Here is a 20,328-nt window from a genome sequence, read left to right on the forward strand (position 1 = left end):
AAACAAAAAATGGAATATTTCTGTCAAAGATGACTTTTAAATTTATTCACCTTTCCATAATTTGGATTTGATAAAGAGTAACAAATTGTTGAGATATTGTTTAAAATCTAATACTGCTTCTTGATTCCAAATTCGTCCTAGGAGTTTTTATTCCATCCTAACGCATTGAAACGCCATTAGATTTTCGTCGTCCTACGGATAGACGTAGAAAAAGGGGATTCGTAAGGAGCGCTTCTTTAGTTTTGAGAACAATGAGCGTAAATATGCATACAATGCGCAATGTTGATCGCTTGTCATTTTGTCATTTGGAGATATTTTTGATTCCTTGGTTAGGATGGAATTGAAACTTGTAAGACGAATTAAGAATCCAGAAGCAAAATAAGATTTTAAACAATATCTCAACAATTTGTGACTTTTTATCAAATCTAACGGTATGTATGGAAAGGTGAATAAGTTAAGAAATCATTTTTGACAGAAATATTCAATTTTTTTTATCAAACCCGTTCAAAACAGAGAGATAAAGCGCAGGTTGTGCTTAGTTGGACGGAAATTAGATGAACAAAAAGACAACAAAATTAGCCACGTGCTAAGCCTGTATGTTCGATCACGATCGTGGTATATATTTTTTCAAAGAGTATCAAGTTTATACATGAACAAACGCTTAACTCATCGCACATTGCGCAACAAGTGGGAATAAATAATGATAAAATAAATAATATAATTTCAAATGTGTCTTATAAGCCTAATGATGCGGATTCAAAAACAACGAATTAAAATTGTACCATTTGGTTTCGATAGGATAAAAAAAATATATATATTTTAATTCTTTTTACGCTTTCCGGAGTTCCGAATTATGAGCAAAAGTTAAACTTATCACACGTACCTAACCGTAACAATTGAACGTGTGATCGAGGTTATCCGGTAAAAGACGGAAATCATGAACAATTAAAGGATTGTTTGTCAACTGGAGCAAACTCACCAAATCTATCCATGATTGATGTCTAATAACGCGGATTCATACATTATGAATTAAAGGGGAGGTTCATTTGGATATGGCCGAAAATCGTGCAAACTTTACGAATTTTTTGTGGGAAAACGAAAAGACATACAAAGTTGTGCTATTGAGTTTTAATGCGTTATACATTGATGACTACAAAAAGTTTGTTTACAATTGACAGCAGGGGACATTGTTTCGTGCACAGAGGCCAACGAGATCCGCCATTTTGAAGCCGCCAATGTCCCCGTGCGTGTGCCAATGAAACAATGTCCCCTGCTGTCAATTGTAGGGCCTTCCGTTGTAAACTGAAATGAGTAACTGTCATATATTATAAAAATATATAAAATTTCCTACGGCATATACCTTACCTTATTTTTTCGACAAAATCTAAATGAACCTCCCCTTAAATTGATTCAGAAATAGCAGAAAACGATCCAGAACTCGTACAACCCATATAGTAGATTGTATACATTCTGCATAAAGTACAATCATTTTCCATGTACATAGATGATGGTCCCGCATCTATGGTTCCACTTATATTTTCCTATAACCGATTCTAACCGCACAATAATGAAAAACGATCAATTTTTCTTCCATGTCATTTTTATTTTTGCCTGCCTGGCACTTTAATCACCAATCCCGATCATTCAATCCGAACAGCTAAAGGCCAAGTTCAAACACTGCATGATGAACGTGTTTTTGGTATCACTACACTCGTGTGAAAAAAGACAACTGAACAATAAATCAGCGCGGTCGAGGACATACCGGATAACAAAAGGGAAATGCTAGGGAAATCGATGTAGAAAGTCACTTAAGAGAATTGATCAATGTAGGGTGGTCTATTGGAAAACTGTTTCCTGGTGCATTCACGATAGCGTATTTTTTTTTTATCAATTTCATCCCTAGCTTAATCATCGCTCACAAGTGATGACCGTTAATGTAAATGTGACGAAAATCCGCAAAGTTGTGTTGATGTTGGAGTAGATCTCATTCAATGAATAGTGCACATCAGCTAGCGGCACCGGTGGTGTAGTGGTAAGCGTGATTACCTCTCATCCCAGCAGGCCTGGGTTCAATCCCAGTCGGCGCCACCGGGATGCTCTGAGGCATAACATCTCTGATCACGCCTTCCTTCGGAAGGGAAGTAAGCCGTTGGTCCCCGGTTCATGAGTAGATTGGTCGATAGGTAGGGTCCAGGTGTAGGAGCAGCCTCTCTGGCATCGGGTAGCATTGGTGCTCAGCACGGAAAACAAGATCGACGAAAAACAAATCAAAGGAAAAAAAATAGTGCGCATCAGTATTGGCAGCTTACAGTGAAACTTTTGCGAGCTTCCACCACCTACATTTCGAAGAGAGAACTATTATAATATAATGATGGTTGCTAAATTATTATTTGCGATGTAGCATTGACGGTGTCGTGGAATGAAATGAATATTTCGACTGAGAATCCATCTGGAAAAGTCACCGATGCACAGATGGTCGGAATAAAGTTTTACTCGTTTTACTCCACAATTCCATGGTTGAATTGAAAGGATGTTTTGCCAGTTTGATGAAAATTATTGCTTAATGCTCCTTTTCATGAATTTTATGAATTTGTTACTTAAACTCTATACAATAGTTATTCTTGGGGGCGACCCCGGCGTAGTGGTTAGCATTCATACCTCTCACGCCAAAGTCACGAGTTCAAATCTCACCCCCGGACAAGTCACGAATGACCCAAGAGCATTAAAGTGACTATAATAAAAAAAAATAGTTATTCTTCAGTATGTACAAAATGAGATAGATAGATGAAGATACCATATAGACCTCTCTTACAGAAAGGCGGTGTCTACTTATTACATCGGGTTTTAATAACCCCCTCCACTCTTTCATCCAAGTTCGGAATTTACATTGTACATTGCTAAGCATTCTGCATTGCCATACTCACGGTCACGATGCATATCTTCTTCTTCTAAATATAAAAATGAATTTCTGTCTGTCTGTCTGTCTGAACCGATCGGCGTGAAAATTGGTCTGCAGGGGTTTTTGGGGCCGGGAAAGGTTCTTATGATGGTTCTATACCCCTCCCCCTCTGTAAGGGGGGGCTCCCCTACAAATGAAACAGAAATTTCTGCATAACTCGATAACTAATCAAGCAAATGGAACCAAATTTGGCATGTGGAGGTATAAGGAGATGTTCATAGGGGTAGCCCCTTAGATAAGAGGGGGGGGCTACGTACAATATAGCATGTTTTTTTATTCGGCGCATACACTCAAGCTTATATTGAATCCCGAGCAAGGCCGGGCACTCAGCTAGTGTAAAATAAATGGTAAAATAAATGGATGCTCCCCGCGGTAGGAACGGTCATGTCATGATGGTGCAAAACGCACCGTTTAAGCAAAATCGTCAATTGCTGGCGTATGGAAGGTAAAATCATGAAGAAAGTAATGCTGTATGGTTCATTACCATGTTTTCTACGAAGATCGAGTGATTTAGAACTACAAAACGATGATTTTTCATGATTTGCAAGGTATTTTATCAATTGGTTCCAAAATGATAGCGGGGCAAAACGCCCGATTCATGGTACAAGGTACAATATGCACCACAACATCCGGGCAAGACGCACGACAACAATGGCCAAAACGCACCACAACATTGGGGTAAAATGCACCGTATGACAGACAAACCATAGCCCCTGCAAGTACCTAGATAATTCAAAGGGATGAGGTATTCCAAACGATTATTCCTTTATGTTACATCAGAAATATGGTCCCGTGTTAAACAGTGATTCATGAAATAAAACTTCTAAAAATATACGTAAAGTGAAATCTTTCAATTTTTTCGCGATATATGCTGTTAAAAAGCTTAATTTGCAGTCGATGATTTTAACAACTCAGGCATAACATTTGAAAACGGCACAAAAGCATTTGTAAACAAACTTTCTAAGGCCCTTTACACGCGAACCAAAGTACGCCCACGCAAACCAATACCACTTTCGGAAAGGTGATAGTTGCCCCTAGCCGATAATGTTGTTGGTTTGCGTTGACGTACTTTGGTTCGCGTGTAAAGGGCCTTAGAAAGTTTGTTTACAAATGCTTTTGTGCCGTTATCAAATGTTATGCCTGAACTGTGTCATGTTTTGCACAAAATGCTATTTGTTAAAGGAATCGGTAAGTCAATATATGATTTTATAACCAAGAATTATTTGTGAAACCTACAGTTGAAAACAAACACAATCCGTTACCCGGAAAATGCATCTGAGGAAAATTTATCACTGTTTTTCTATAAGTGGGCATTTTACCCCAGGGGTGCATTATGGGCTGTTCTCCCTTACGATGTTTTGTTTACTTTGAGCTTTCGCGACGCACTGAATAGCCGAATTGCTGAAGACACGGCAGACACTTTTTTTATATAAAGAACTGATCCTGAAATGTTCGACTTTGTCATTGCTGCTGTTGTCTTTTACTGGTTAATTTCCTACTCGGATTGATGTTGGAATTTGAGGCCTTTGCACAGCCTGTCAATATTATCATCATCATGCAGTGGCAATATCTGCGAAGAGCTTTTATTACAACCTTCCAATCGAACAGAAACAGATCATAGCTCCCAGAATATATATTTTTGTCTTGCAGATATACGCAACCTGTTTATTAAACATAAATTCTCTCTGTAACATCCAAACACTTTTTCGCCCTTCAGAATTTTTTTGGTTGTCATCCGCTGAGTACGGTGCTGGTTCTGAGTTATCAAATTAAAAAATACTCATCTTTAAAATCTTCTTTCAGTTTACTATTTCATCGATAGTAATTTAAACTTTGGAATCGATTCCATAGGGTAAATGCTTTCTGAATTTGCAGCAAACCTAACATGAAAACAAATTATATAAAATAAATTAAATTATGACTGACCTGCACCCCACTGTGGTGAAACCTAACAAAAACGTTCGCTATTTATTTGTGGTGTGTAAATGTTATTGTAGAAGAGTAGTTTCTTCGGAGAAGAATTTATAGAATAAACTTATTGAGCTGTATATATAAATCGACTTGGATGTTTTCATAAAATGTGGCCTGTCTGAAAAAAAGAAAAAAAAGTACAACATCGTTGACAAATATTGACTATTTTATTTTATTATATTTAGATTTTTGTTAATCTTAGGAGTAGGCATATGGTTATCAAATGTATCAACTTATGTCTGAAATAGATAAGTTTGATTGACATGGCAAGAAGAAAAATCAGTCCACTGTTAAATATTAAAAATGATTAAAGATAAGGGGCATGAACACCTTTTCCAACTGGTAAATATTTCAGCTGAGCGGAGCTTCCTGGAATCTGAAAATGATGTTTCACGGACCAGAGGAAGCTTCTTTGGTTCTTTTACCGGCATATTAGTGAAATGAGATTTTTCGCAGTTGATTGTGACATTCGTTACCTTTCTTTTTCTCTACCCAGAGTATTCCGTCTACTAATCTCTTTCTCTCTCTATCTGTTGTGTCTATCCAACTTTCTTCCAAACAGGCACATACTTTCTGTTGTACGATTTCATCGATTATTTCGAGAAGGATGCAGCAACGTCGTTACCGAGAGATAAGTTCTTGGAAATAATGAACACCATCTTCAGCAAAGCGTCCGAGCCGGAGCGTGAAGCGATTATATTCCAGGTGAGGAAATAGATGAACGACTTGTAGATAGAACCTGTCGCAGACAATTTCCAACTTTCACCAGACAAATGTCAGGGTTATGTTGAGGACTGCTAAAAAAGATGTCTCCTTTCCATGATGAGAAACCGAGAAGCTTTTGGAACGACGTTATGCGGATTCATACGGGTGTTGCGTTTGAAAATTGAATTATTGTATATCGTACGGCACCAAATGGCAGGCACAAGCCTTTCGGTTACGAAGAAATGGTCTGAACGTGTCGATAAAGGTCGGCTAAAAGTATAAGAACAAAACTGGCAAAAACTTTGTGAAATAGGTCATTTCGCGGAAAGCCTTGTTACCACCTATCGTTTGATAGAACTTTGATAAAATCTAGAACTAACTTTTTAGTATTTTCCGGAATTGTGAAAATCTGATTAAATACACACGTTTTAACCACCCCACCCTGGTCATTTTTTTTTTAAATTTGGGCCCCTATGATTTAATATCACTTTTCAATTTCTAGTACTTGCGACATTCCCTTTTAGTTTATTGTTTTTTTTTTCTAACCTGCTTTTATTTTAACACACATTTAAACTGAATTAATTAAATCTGATTAAATACGACATGCGAATTTGTTAAAGGAATGATGTACATTTTATCAATATTTTGTACTCAATACTCATGATCAGTAACCAATTAAGTCTTGTTAATACCATCCCTCAATTTATTTCTCACTCATTTTAATCTACCTTGAGCAGTTGGTGGTCATAATTAAAATATATATATATCCTGAAGATTATTTCCACATTTGCGAAAAGCAATTTCCCAACCTAATAGCAGTTTTGGTATCAGCACAGCCCTGTTGCCCTAACAGCAAAAAATAAATTTTATTGTCACAAAAGTGGATGCACTTCAATCGTGTTGAAAATATGATGTAATATTATTTGCCAAAAATGACAAAATTATCATTATTACAGTGCATGAACTGACATTAAGCTGCTTTTAGTGTATTTATTTATTTTTGTGGCCATACAAATTACATGATATTGTCGACATGATTGAATTGGTCTTAGATGTAATATTAAAATTTATTTTTTGCTGTGCTTGATTTGGACTTATATAATGCTTTAAAACCTTTATAAAACTTTCAATACTACTTGGGTTTAGTCCATGTTTCAATAATTACTTTGCACTACTTAACTTTATCTGGTTTCCAGTTCTAGCTTACTAAACCAACGAGATGTCTCAATATTATGAAACGCACAACTTTAGCCAAGAAAACCTCTCCCTAGGACACAGCATTTAAAAGTTAAAAAAAGAGTGCATTCTAGGCGGTGGAAGCAAAAACTAAATAGAAATCTTTAAAAAATTGATGCTTTGTAAACCGAGTTACCGCTCCCAAGACCATAGAGCTGTAGAAAATATACCCACGGCTTGGCCACGCTACCTGTCTAGCTGCCTCAATGTTCTTCTGTAATCTGATCTGACAGTATAGGAATTTACAGTTTGCAGTTTTCTGTTCATATTATCATTTTGTATGATTTATTGTTTCAAGTTTTCAAAGCTTCAGTTTTAGATACAAATACAAAACTATTCAATTAATTTCATGAAATATATTATCATCCGGGGCCCCTGGCTTTGGATAGGGTTTGGTTCCTAGCTGTATTATTACGTTGATGGTCTTCCAGATGACCAATAGTCCAAACGGCCATTAGCTCAAATGATTTTCAGAACATTTGGTTTTATAAATGTACACACTAATCTTTTTAAGTTGTTTGCTATTTTGTATTGTTGTTGATGATTTTAAAATTCATTATGATTTTAGTGCTTTAAAATTCTACGATTCTTGTAACTTTTTTTTCTTCAATATATCAAATTTTCATAATTTTCAGGAATGATTCCTTCTTTTTAATAAAATCAATTCTTAAGCACTCAGTAGTCTAAAAAATTCTACAGTTTTTACTAATTTTTGATACGGTGCATGAATGTTGTCATTAAATTATTTATTTTCCAATTTGCCTTAGTTGTTAATTAATTGATTTTTTTTTTATTTGGATAATTATTGAGATTCTGTAAAAAATTTCCTTAAGCGATCTGTCCTCCTTGGCAAAATTACCACTTGAGTACCAAATAGAGGCAAACCAGCCTTCAGGCTAAAAACCTCTTAAATAAAAAAAAAAAAAAAAAACAAAACGGTGAATTGAGCGTCAGCGAAATGATATCATGGTATTACAATACACTGGCCCACAAAACTAAAAGTTCTAATGGTCCTAAGATGAGCTGGCGCTTTTAGTTTGAACTTTGTATGGAGAATTCGAATAAAATGCATGACAAAATGACACTCCTAGACTCTATCGATCATAAAAACAGTTTCCTTATTCCCGATTTGATTCAGATTTCCAGTCAAGTCAACTTTGCTGAAGATTGCGTCATGAATCCACTTTATTGAGATATACACATTTGAATGTACATGAGCATTTTGTATATGAAAATTTCAACCAAAAGCGCCAGCCCGTGTAGCGTCAAAAAGAGCTGAAACATTCAGAAAGTCCTTATCTCACCTATTGACACCAGCCTGGATGTTGGCCTGTAGAAAATATGAACTTGTATTTTTAGTGGAAATCTAGTTTATACGTTGCATAAGCTGCCTGTATTTTGTTGTAATATACGAGCAAAATGCAGAAAAAAAAAAAATGATAAAAAATTTCCTCAGGTCCTGATAATTCTCCCAAAAATAGAGCTCATTTGAATGGTGCACTGGTCCTTTGAAGTTTATATGATAATTACTATGGGAAAGAAAACTTTTTGTTCTCAATGTCCTAGCCTTTCGCCATAGTGAAAGATTGCTATCTGCTTTTATGTGAAATTTTAACAGCTACAACTTTGCTCAAGACCACTTTTTGAATAAACTTCATCAGTTATAAATTGATTAAGAGGCCGATAACAAGCGGCGCCGGTGGTGTAGTGGTAAGCGTGATTGCCTCTCACCCCAGCAGGCCTGGGTTCACCACCGGGATGTACATCTCTGATCACGTCTTCCTTCGGGAAGAAAAGCCGTTGATCCCGGTTCATGAGTAGATGGGTCGATAAGTAGGGTCCAGGTGTAGGAACTGCCTCTCCTGGTATCGGTAGCATTGGTGCTCAGCACGGAAAACAAGATCGACGGAAAAAAAAAATCAAGAAAAAAAAACAAGAAGCCGATAACTTTCTGATATGTTCAATCGACTGCTTTCAGGGCAAAACTGCATGTTGCACCTCATACGTTAATCATTATAGCGAAAGGCTAGGACTAGGTGAACAAAGTTTTCACCTTTCCCATTGTTTTCTATATAAACTTCAAAGGGCCAGTGCAGTATAAGTTCGTATCCAAGTGAGCTCAAATTTTGGGAGAATGAGCAGTATCTGATTTGCAATCAATTGAGATTGATGGAGTAAAATCGATATTTAGAACCACTCGACTGTATATGCATGTACAAGAAAGTTTGCAGTTTGAATCATTTTTATTTAATTAAAATCAAACCCGCTACCACCCATCAAATTATTTTGCGTTACGTATGAATTCACTGAGAGCAGGTTAAGCTTTCCGCCTAGTGAAACGAAATACTTTTCGTATGAGGAATCCCGGCACTGTTCAAACCTTTTCAAATGTTAATACGCCTTCAAATGATCTGATACTGCAAGCTTGTGTAGTGATTGTTTGAGAAGAGAGGCTACATTTTGTGTATGATTGATCAATTTCAACTTTACATTGTATGCTTGGAGAGATAAGCTCAATTGACATTACTGAAACGCTCCCTTTCCTGGGATAAAATGCACCAGTTAAGGAAAACAAGGTTTAAAATTAAAAGCAACAGTTCAAGTTATCATGTATTGCATAAATTCTCTTGGGAATTATTTAGTTATTTATAATCGCAACATACATAAAAACTTTGAAAATGTACCTTAAAAGAGTCTTTCGAAAGTTCCCACCAATATGAAAATATATGGATTTTTTTTCATCTATATCAAATAAGCTTGTCTAGATCAGTTTATGTAAAAAAATTATTTAAATATTTTTTCAATTTTCTCTCAAACGATTGCACAAGTTCTATCTAGACTTTGTCAGTTGATACTTACGAGTAAATTCTGGTCAACATTTCAGGAAAATCTGTCAGCTAAAAGGTTATTACGAAGGAATTTTCTTTTTGAAGTCATGCACATTATTCAATGTAACATTTTATTTCCTCCTGAAAATCCTAGAACATAAGTTTTTAACATAGGTTTAAATAATGCGTATGTAACCGATATACTCCAAATGTTCATGTAAATTCTTGATAATGTATCTTTCTAGCACAATATTTGTAAAAAAAGGCGATTTGTGTTGCCCTAGCGCTTAAAATTTACCCCGTCAAAAGACGGGCTTGGCGATAGGGGTTAATATTCATGCAGCAAACTCAAGAATTCAGAAACCTTAAAACATTAAGCATTTCAATAATTTAAACAAATTAATCGATCCAGCTACTCTGTTCTAACAATTCGGTAACTATAATTGTGGTTGCGTTTTAGTGATTTGAAAGCGGACAGAAAAACTTTACCATCAACCAACTTGCTGATTACTCAATTCATAGTGTTGGTTCGGTGGTGTGCCAAAATGCTGCACCGACACCGTGTGTTTTATCAAAGAAACCCAGTGCCGTGCATACATGCCACGGAGCCGCACCGAACGGTGTTTTTACCAAGTCTGGTTATATTGATTACAAAGCACTAACACACACCGATAAGCTTTCATGATAACTCTGACTCTTTTAAATGTATCTTTATTAGCGTAATCCCAGTATGCCTGTAGGATTAATCTCATCCGATTTACAATTAACGATTACGTTTTTTCTAATTTCCATCAGTACACTGGCTGGGAAAGCGGAAATGATGGATATCAAAACCAACAACAAGTGGGCCGAAGTGTAGGAGATCATTTCTTCATCTGTCCTACTAATGAATTCGCCCTTGGCTTAGCCGAACGAGGTGCTTCTGTGTACTATTACTACTTTACTCATGTAAGTGGGATGATATGACTTGTTTTTCCAGTCAATTAAAACTAACCCATTTTCCTGTTCTTTAGCGTACAAGTACGTCGCTGTGGGGTGAATGGATGGGTGTGTTGCATGGTGATGAAGTGGAATACATCTTCGGACAACCCATGAACATATCGCTACAATATCGGCAGAGGGAACGAGATCTCAGTAGACGAATGGTGCTCTCAGTTAGTGAATTTGCACGATCAGGGTAAGATTTTAATTAATAACATGAATGTATCGACACTTTATTTTATCGGATTAATTTACAGCAATCCCGCCCTGGAAGGAGAGCACTGGCCGGTGTACACCAAGGACAATCCTATCTATTTCATTTTCAATGCGGAAGGTGAAGATGATCTTCGTGGCGAAAAGTACGGACGGGGTCCAATGGCGACGGCATGTGCATTCTGGAACGATTTCTTACCCCGACTGAGGGCATGGTCTGGTGAGTACTGTTCGAAAAATAGAAATTTTTCAACTAAATCGGTCCAAATTGAATCCAACCAGCGCACATTGTTTCTTGAGGGCCATATCAGTGATCGAAATTGTTTTACCTCTTAAAGTAAATTTTAAAAGTTTGGTGGCTTCAAAGAAGCAAATTCTTTCATCAGGAAGTATCCCTTTTGTGATTAATCCTCCTAAAAATTAAATGCAAATTTTGAGGATACACTAATAGTGTCTGCAAAAAACTTGCAGAAAAATCATTTCAAGCAACATTGCTGCATACACAATTGCTCTATCTATTCTCATTTATGAGTTAATAGCCTCGATTAAAAGAATTATGCATTTTATCTAAGCGAACAACTTTGTAGAATTCAAAAAAATCCTAAATATCTAGACATAGTTATAATAGAAAAAAATGTTTTACCGGGGTCGTTCACAAAAAACATTCCATATATCATAAATGAGAATAGAGAGTTCAACACTGTTGCGTGTAATGATTTTTTCAACAAATTTGCTGAAAACTCCATCTTTACATATGTGGAAAAAAAATGCGTGTCATTTATAGGAGGATTAATCACAAAAGAGATACTTTCAGATGAAGAAGAATAATAAGAAGTAAACAACTTTTTTTGATATCACATCAAAGTGGATGCACTTCAATCCAAAAATATTACCGTAATATTACTCGGCAAAAAGGACAAAATTATCATTAATACAGTGCATGAACTGACATTACGCTGCTTTTAGTGCATTTTTTTTTATTTTTGTGGTCGTAAAAATTTTATGATATTTTCGGCATGATTGAAGTGCATCCTTTTGGATGTAATATTAAAATTTATTTTTTGCTGTGAAGAGCCCCGAGCAAAATGCGTGTCGATTTATGTTGGCATGACAAATGTTAAGATTGATCCACTATTTGAACTGTACGACTATCTACTTTCGAACTAAACAGACATCGAACCGATAGAACTTTTTATTTGCCGAGAAACTCCATGAGGCTCTGTGGAAATTCAGATTCACCGGGAAAATGATTATTTCCTGAAAGTAGACCTAGAGATCTATTTTTTTATTCTAAATTACATACAATCATGAGCATAGAGAAAATATGCCATCACCATATTGGTTCTGCTACTGGGTGGCCAGAAAATGATCCTCTGGATATCCGAAATCAGTCTGGATATCCAGAAAAGGGCTAATTCTTAAGAGTTGTCCTGGAGAACGCAATTACTGATAAATTGCATACAATCATAAACTGTCAAGCTGCGCCGGTGGTGTAGTGGTAAGCGTGATTGCCTCTCACCCCAGCAGGCCTGGTTTGAATCCCAGTCGGTGCCCCCGGGATGTTCTGAGGCATAACATCTCTAATCACGCCTTCCTTCGAAAGGGAAGTAAAGCCGTTGGTCCAACCAACGGCGATGGCCAACTATACCAGTGGTATAACTGGTATAGTTGGCCATCGATCTGTCAAAATAAAACTCTCATGATATCGACACAGAGCGTTCCCAAGGACCAATGTCAAAAACGTAAACAATGCCTTCTTTCGTAAATTTCTCGTAGTTCACATTCAATCCATAAAAGCCATCAATTCTATCGAATATGGGGACTATCCCTCTACATAATCATCGTGGTGGTTTACTTGAGTGGTTTTTCATTCTCGATAAATTCGCGAAAAAAGTGATTGTTTAAGTTTGCGACATAGGCTCTTATGAAATAGAAGCAGATATATGGTTGTATGCTCAGTAGACTGATGCAAAATTTGAAATTTTCGCTCCACAGTGCTCAAACGGTTTCAAATCAGGTCCTGATAAGCCTCCCAAAATTTAAACTCATTTGGAAAGAAACTGACTTGGCACAAACTATTCGAAGTTTATATGGAAATTACTATGGGAAAACCAGACTTTCTGTTCATTATCTTCTACCAATTTTCCATATTGCTTTTTTGAAAATTGCAATAACTATTCTTACGGGAAATTTTCTAAGCTACAACTTTGCGGAACATTGTTTTTCAGTCAAATGTCAAATCAAAATGTTATTAATTCTTTAAGAGATTGATAATCTTATGGCATGATCAAGCAGCTGTTCTGTGGGCAACACTGTATTCTGCAGTGTGACATAGTAGCCATGATATTTGTGTTCTATTCTTCGCACCAGAAATACCAATGTTGCCTGCTGAACAGTTGAATGAGCATAATTATAAGACATCAGTGGCTTGAATCATTAATAACTTTTGTTCCTTACTTTTGATTGAACAGTGATTTTCACCAAAGTTGTAGCTGAGAAAATTTGCTACAATCACTGCTATGATTTTTAAAAGCATAGTGATGTGGTGAATTGTTAGATAGATATGAACAAAAACATAAGTTTTCCCATAGTAATTCCCATATAAACTTGAAATGGTTTGTGCCAAGTCAGTTTCTTACTAAAGTAGTTCAAATTTTAGGAGGCTAACCAGGACCCGATTTGGAACCGTTTAAGCACTGTGGAGCGAAAATTTCAAATTTTGCATCAGTCTAATGCTCAGTAAGCATTGACGTTGGCGACGAATCTGCAACTATTTACTCCTATGGTAAAATCCCATAAGCATCTGACAATCTGTGCGAACTTTGTCTTAGCTCTTCACTCCACCATGGTACCAGCGAGGCACGCAAAGCTTGGGATCTAATGGGATTTTCATAGGAGTGAAAGGGTTAGGAAATGTCCCCCATGTTTCACGCACAGGCTGACATTTGCTGATGGGAATTTACCACAGGAGTAAAGAGTTACAGAGTGACCGAAAAGGCGATTTGTAAATTGTCATGGTAATGCGGCCATTCTTTTTTCGACTAGCTCTACATGGAGAATATCAAATAATTTTTAACTGCCATGTTCAAGCTGATCAGAAGCCAATCAAGAGTATTATTATCCAGTAATATTGTCCAGTTGTTTTTTGTTTAACTTTATTAGAACGTAAAGTTTTAGGTTATATTAAAATTCGGTAAGGGCCAAATAAAGTAGGAGTTATAGGGCTATTACCACGTTTTTAGAGACACTGTGTTTTTAGTAAGTCAACTTATGAATGTTATGATTTCAGCACGAAATATTCTGTTGATGGATATTAACGTCTACCAGTTTAAGGCCTTAGTGGTCCTCGGATTGTCCCAAACTTAAATTTAACACTTTTACATTATTTTCGAGCATATGTTTTGCCATAAAACTACGTATTTATCTTATACATATTGTACATATATTATGTATACACTCAGGTCTTTTTTTACACGGGGGATCCTACGAGATTTTGATTTTTCGCATGCTTAAATGTTTTTAAAAAATCGGATTTTGATGCCATTTGTAATTGAAGCATGATATGGTCCATATAGACATATTTTAAAAATTTCTGTATCTACACCAAAAATTGTGATTTTTTTTTTAAGTATGCCATTCGATTACAAATAGCTTGAAACGGATAATGTGATTGGAATCAAGTCGATAGGTTGTATCGTTGTCGAGAAATCGTTAAAAACGTACCGTGTAAATCGTGGAAAACCGTGTAAAAAAAACCGTGTAAAAAAAACCGCGTAAAAAAAAACCGTGTAAAAAAAGACTTCAGTGTATACATTTATTTCAAATTTGATTAAGGCCCTAGGGCTAAAACTGGACCACTAATGTCAAAACTAGTACACTAACCCTACGTGAAATATATCCAAACGATTATTTTGTGCTTACAGTTGCTAGATTAAATAGCGCTTAGTGTTGCTAGAAAACAAAATAGATGTTCCTGGTAACTTTGAGACAGCTAGCTGAGAGTCCCAGCCTGGGACCTTAGCCATAGTGGTAGAAAAAAGTTCATTAGGATGCTGTTTAGCCCCTCCTTTGCCTTTTAGATCAATCTTTCCACGTTTTTTAGTACAAAGTAATTGGAGTAGATTTTTGTGCTCGGATGTGTGCAACAATTTTCAATTGGCCGCAGTTGAGAAACTTATGGAGGGTTGAATCCTTTGGCTTACAGGTATCGAAGCGCTCGATTTGATTTATCGTCCTGCTTGCGAAATTCTTGCGATTAGAACGATGGTCACCTCGAAACACTGCATATTTTCCGCATAAACCGCGTCACTTGTTGCAAAATTTTGCTGCTTTCTTTCTGGGCTTTAAAATGTATGCACTAAATTCTTAATTTGCGCGGTCGTATTTTTCCTCTTACGAATCCAAATGAAATCAAAGGTTGATGCAATTGGTTCCAAACAATTTGAAAAAGTTTAACGAAACAAATGGTACTCCTTCTAAGCTTACAGAAATAATATAGAAAAGTATACCCGCGCAAATTTAGAATTAGAATAATGAAACAAATATTCGCGTAGAGTTTCCCACTTTTTTACCATAGCTACAGAAAAACATTACGTATTGCTTTCAAAATTGAGCTTAAAATAATTAACATATGGTAATAAAGGTAAAGAAGAAAACTCAATTTTGAGTAATCCTGACCAAGAATTCATTGAGTAAAAATTACCTAACGATCAATCGAATGGAATAGGTGAGAAATACCCAACGTACCAGAAACCAACCTGTTTTCGTTGCACAACCCTTATAAACGGGTACCATACACAAAGGATATCATAGATGGTGTGACCATACCGCATTTAGTTGGGATGATATCCTGAATTGGTGGTTAGGCACTTCTTATGGTTAATGTTTATGCGGGTATGTACTAAACACTAACGAAGACTAATGCGAGGACTAATGGAGCACTTGATGGAGCACAAACAAATTACAGCATCGACGTCAGCGCAGGTTGCTATGATTGTCATTCAAAAATAAGTTTAAAGTACCCATCGGTAAAAACATGACGGTTGAGTACTGTTAACTGAAAATTTAATTCTTTTTTACTTTGAATCACAGCGTGTTTTAGTTAATCGAAATATATTGATTAATATTTCAGGATATTATTCGTTAAATACTTTACGCGATACAATTTAGAAACATGTAGCTACGGAAGCACTAATTGCATCAATAATGACAAATATTTCGTTTTGAGCTTAACGATGATGAACAGAAATTTACTTAAATTTGAGATCTTCTATTAATACTCAATAGATGGGTAAATTTGAACCATCGCCGCTTTTCTGATTCACTTAACTCAACGAATCCAACGTTGAGTTTTTTTAAACTTCATTTTAAGTTTTTTAACTGTGTAGGTTTAATAAAACGTCCAAATACGAAATTAAAACAAATAAATTAGATTAGTGGATGTTTTTAATGGTGAATACATATTAAATACTGTATAAATAATACTAAAAGGAACTGTTTTGGAGCTTCAACGTTCAAAGGTAAAAAAAAGATTGTATTAAACACAAGCAGGGGAGATGCCGGCAGCGCACGTAGCCTGTCATTCACTCAAAATAATTTACACGTTATAGTTACGTGAAAATTCACATAGAGTCACTCTTTTTTCCTTTTCTGTCTAATTTACGTGACACAAGTAGAGTCTACGTGTTACCACATATGCATCAACGGCAATTCCATTCGAAGTCGGTACACAGATAAAAATTCTGAATTTTAATTATGTTGTAAACATTCATTCACGTGAGCTTGTCTTTCATTTCACGCAACCGAGCAACTTGTAAACAATGTTGTTTACAAAGATGGGCTTTTGTATACAATATTCGCTACATTGCATGAAATATCTCAGAACTTTACATGATTTATAATGTAAACATATATAATATGTGACGCTCCATTTATGTGCATCATATTGAACAGAAATTTACACTACTTTTTCGATCTGTATACGTGATTTGCACATACACAAATTCTATGTAAGTTTCACGTAAACCCGAAGTGATTCTCACATATGAGGAAAATAAATTAGTGACTCACTCACAATGCTACACAATATGGTGGCATTGCAATGTGCATGTGAAAATCTAGATATATTTTAGTTATTTGTGTGAGACAATTTGAATAATGTGACGGATGTATATGATATAATGTGATATGAATGTAAGAATAATAACTAAAAAAAAAATGTAAAAAAATGAATTTCAAGTATTTTTCATTGTTTTATTATACCGGCAAGAAGTACCATGAGTATGAAGAATACGATTTAAATGCCCTTACATCAAAAGGATGTAACCCCGTTTCCGATACTTGTCCGGCTCGAATTTATTTACCCCCTGTGTGTATATTAGACTGGCGCAAAATTTGAAAATTTCGCTCCACAATGCTCAAACCTCTCAAAATTTGAACTTCATTAGTAAGAAACTGACTTAGCACAAACCATTTCAAGTTTATATGGGAATTACTATGTGAAAACTTTCAACACATCAACACAAAATTATTTTTTGTTTTTATTTTTTTTTTTTTTAAGGTGAGTAAGCATTAAAAATGTCTTCATTTTCAAAAATATTGAGGGTGACACTCTTGCCCCGGGTGATTTTTTGCCCTTAGTTCCCCTACCGTAGTACCCCTGGCCGTCCTGCCATGGCGGAGGCATACAAACTACTGTATTGTTTATTTGTATTGCTCTGTAGCTACAGTGGGTAGGGTAGTTGTTTATTTAGATGACGTTGCACAAACAGTAACACCCACACATTTGTGTCGCTGGCATCAGCTTAAACGGTAACTCAGCCTCGTTGCATTTTACGTCACAAGTCACAAACTGCTTGCTGATTCTACCACCATTCACGAAAGCAGTGTCCGCTTCATTCGCTTCCAAAATCTAATAGTATAAATTATCTCGCATATATCTTATCTAACTTTTCACTTTTTGATCAGGATGGCAGGATCTGCTTCAAATTTGACCTTGGCTCCAGCATTCATCAACGCTCCAACCAAAGTAGATTGAATTTCAAATTCAACACGATCAAAACCTTGCTAAAGCCCAAACGTACGTGTCGATACGTTCTCTTTGATAGTTCCTTGCTTATCACCTTCCACATATCCGCCGTTTATCGCACTTTCGATCGTGAGGGTCTCCATCTCACAAAAAACGTCTACCTCTTTGGCCATGTGTCGGCTGGCACCATTCACCATTCTTCTTTTTGCTTGAAGTTACCGTCGGCATTGATCCAACCAACGCGACTTCTCGATCTATTGAGACTTACTGCTTGTACTCACACTTGTGGCTCATGGGATCTTGGACATGCTGACCGCTTGTGCCCGTAGAAATTTCCATAAAACTTCGAATTTCCTTCACGGCTACTTTTCTATTGGTACCCGGTTCTAGCTGCCAGTACTGTCCAATCGGATCGATTTGCCGCACAATCCCGATCATAAGTATGAGTTCGCAAAAAAAAATCCTACAACTGTGTTATGTTCATATCTCCGTTATTTTACTTCCAATTTTTGTTCTGTTCAGGTCAATTGAAAGGTATTGAATGCAACTTGATTCGTAGGTACATGGCTCAATATAGTTTTCAAATTTTGTATGCTGAAAGATCACCCAAAGTTACAACATTTTCCAGAATTCACTCTGAATAATCATGATTGATTTTCTCAGAATTGGGTTGGCCAAATTTTGAGATGAAAGTAGTAGTAGTAGAACCCGTATTCCCCAATGAACCACTTTTGTGAAAAATAGGTGATTTTTTTTTTAAATATTAAATTCAGAAGAATATATATTCAAGTCACCGATCAAAAAATTGGGGCACCCCACAGTATGGTGTTCCGTTGAAAGTAAAGGTGAAATTTAAATTTAAAAAATTAAAAAAATGTGTTAAGCGACTTACCACATATCTAAAAGTGAACGGAAAATCAAACAACATTTTTAGGTTTGTTACACCCCATGTTTTGGTGGTCACCCTCAAAAATTTGAGCGCCGGGGGGTGGGGGGTTTGATTGTGGGGTGACGACAAATTTTTGAAAGATTACTTGAATGCATGTTTTCATGATTCAAATATTAAAAAAAATTCCACCAAATTTTCTCATTTCGAGACCGTTGGGTATTAAATAAGGGTTCTACCACCACTTTCATTTCAAAATTTGGCCGACCCAATTCTGAGAAAATCAGTCATGAATATTCAGTGTAAATTTTTATAAATGTTGTACCTTTAAGTATACAAAATTTTAAAAATAAATTGAGCCATTTATGTACGAAGTTAGCTTCATCCAATACCTTTTAAATGACCTAAGGAGAACGAAAATTTGACGTAAAATGACAGAGCTATGAACAAAACACATTGGCATGTGTTGTTGGAGGTAACCTTAAACTTATGATCGGGAGTGTAAGTCTGGGCGGGAAATCTTTTCTTCGCACTACCACATAGCCTTGTCCCGGACGTATTCCAGGTGACTGTCCGCAATGAACGCCACCAACAACGCCTTCATTTTTTGAATGCCTTGAATGCTTTCTTTTCCGCTTCAGTAGCCATTTCTGTCGGGGCATCTTCTTCGAAGACATTCCATACTTCATGGGCTTAAAGCTGGGTCCCGAACCGGAAGTTCCACGTGTCCATCCATCCAACCTATCATCAACAAACCAGCTTACATTGCACTGTTTGACATCGTTCAGTTCTTCAGATTGTTCGAGGGATTCTTAACAAAATAAACGGCTGCTTCCAAAGGGCTTTAAGGGATTCGTTATAGCGTGACTGGGCTCATATCCTAGTGTTATAAATAGCTTAATAGAGAGGAATAAATAATATTATATGGAGACGGGGTTATATTCTTTAATGAACGAGCTGTAAATAATTACATCATTGAAAAATATCAGGTAATCATGAAATGTTGATCTTTGAAAATAACGCGAATGAAAAAAGACAAACACATCCTCCGCTTTGTCAAGTGCATTTCTCGCGAAAAATGACAGAAGCGATTACTTTCAGGGCAATGAGACTGACACAAGGTTTTCACCAATATTGAAAAATGAATGACACGTCGGTTTGTCGGTGCTGAAATCTCGATATTTGTGTTTCATTGGCCCAAAATAAAATGGAATAGCAAAATTTCAAATGAGGAGCAATGATTGATTTGTAAAGATGTATTTGACTGGCAATAGTAAAATAGTTTTTCAATCGACATAGAATTGCATACTTGTGTAGTGGTAAGTGTAATTACCTCTCACCCCAGCAGGCCTGGGTTCAATCCCAGTCGGCGCCGCCGGGATGTACTGAGGCATAACATCTCTGATCACGTCTTCCTTCGGAAGGAAAGTAAAGCCGTTGGTCCCCAGTTCATGAGTAGATGGGTCGATAGATAGGGTCCAGGTGTGGGACCTGCCTTCCTGGCGTCGGTAGCATTGGTGCT

The 20,328-nt window shown here is 36.4% G+C and overlaps 1 protein-coding gene across 2 annotated transcripts in view; it reads left to right on the plus strand.

The window, feature by feature from the left end:
• Window positions 1–20,328, plus strand: part of Ace (Acetylcholine esterase) — a 94,928-nt gene that overhangs the window by 73,621 nt on the left and 979 nt on the right. For both annotated transcript variants that reach the window (XM_065238480.1, XM_065238481.1), the window contains exons 7-10: window positions 5,493–5,635; window positions 10,495–10,647; window positions 10,713–10,876; window positions 10,938–11,113. In XM_065238480.1, coding sequence (XP_065094552.1) covers window positions 5,493–5,635; window positions 10,495–10,647; window positions 10,713–10,876; window positions 10,938–11,113 — 636 coding nt within the window. The remainder of the gene's footprint in view (window positions 1–5,492; window positions 5,636–10,494; window positions 10,648–10,712; window positions 10,877–10,937; window positions 11,114–20,328) is intronic.

This window comes from Ochlerotatus camptorhynchus, unplaced genomic scaffold (assembly GCF_037179485.1).
Source record: "Ochlerotatus camptorhynchus isolate MF236.1 unplaced genomic scaffold, CSIRO-AGI_Acam_v1.1 ptg000794l, whole genome shotgun sequence".
In the NCBI taxonomy this organism is placed as follows: domain Eukaryota; kingdom Metazoa; phylum Arthropoda; class Insecta; order Diptera; family Culicidae; genus Ochlerotatus; species Ochlerotatus camptorhynchus.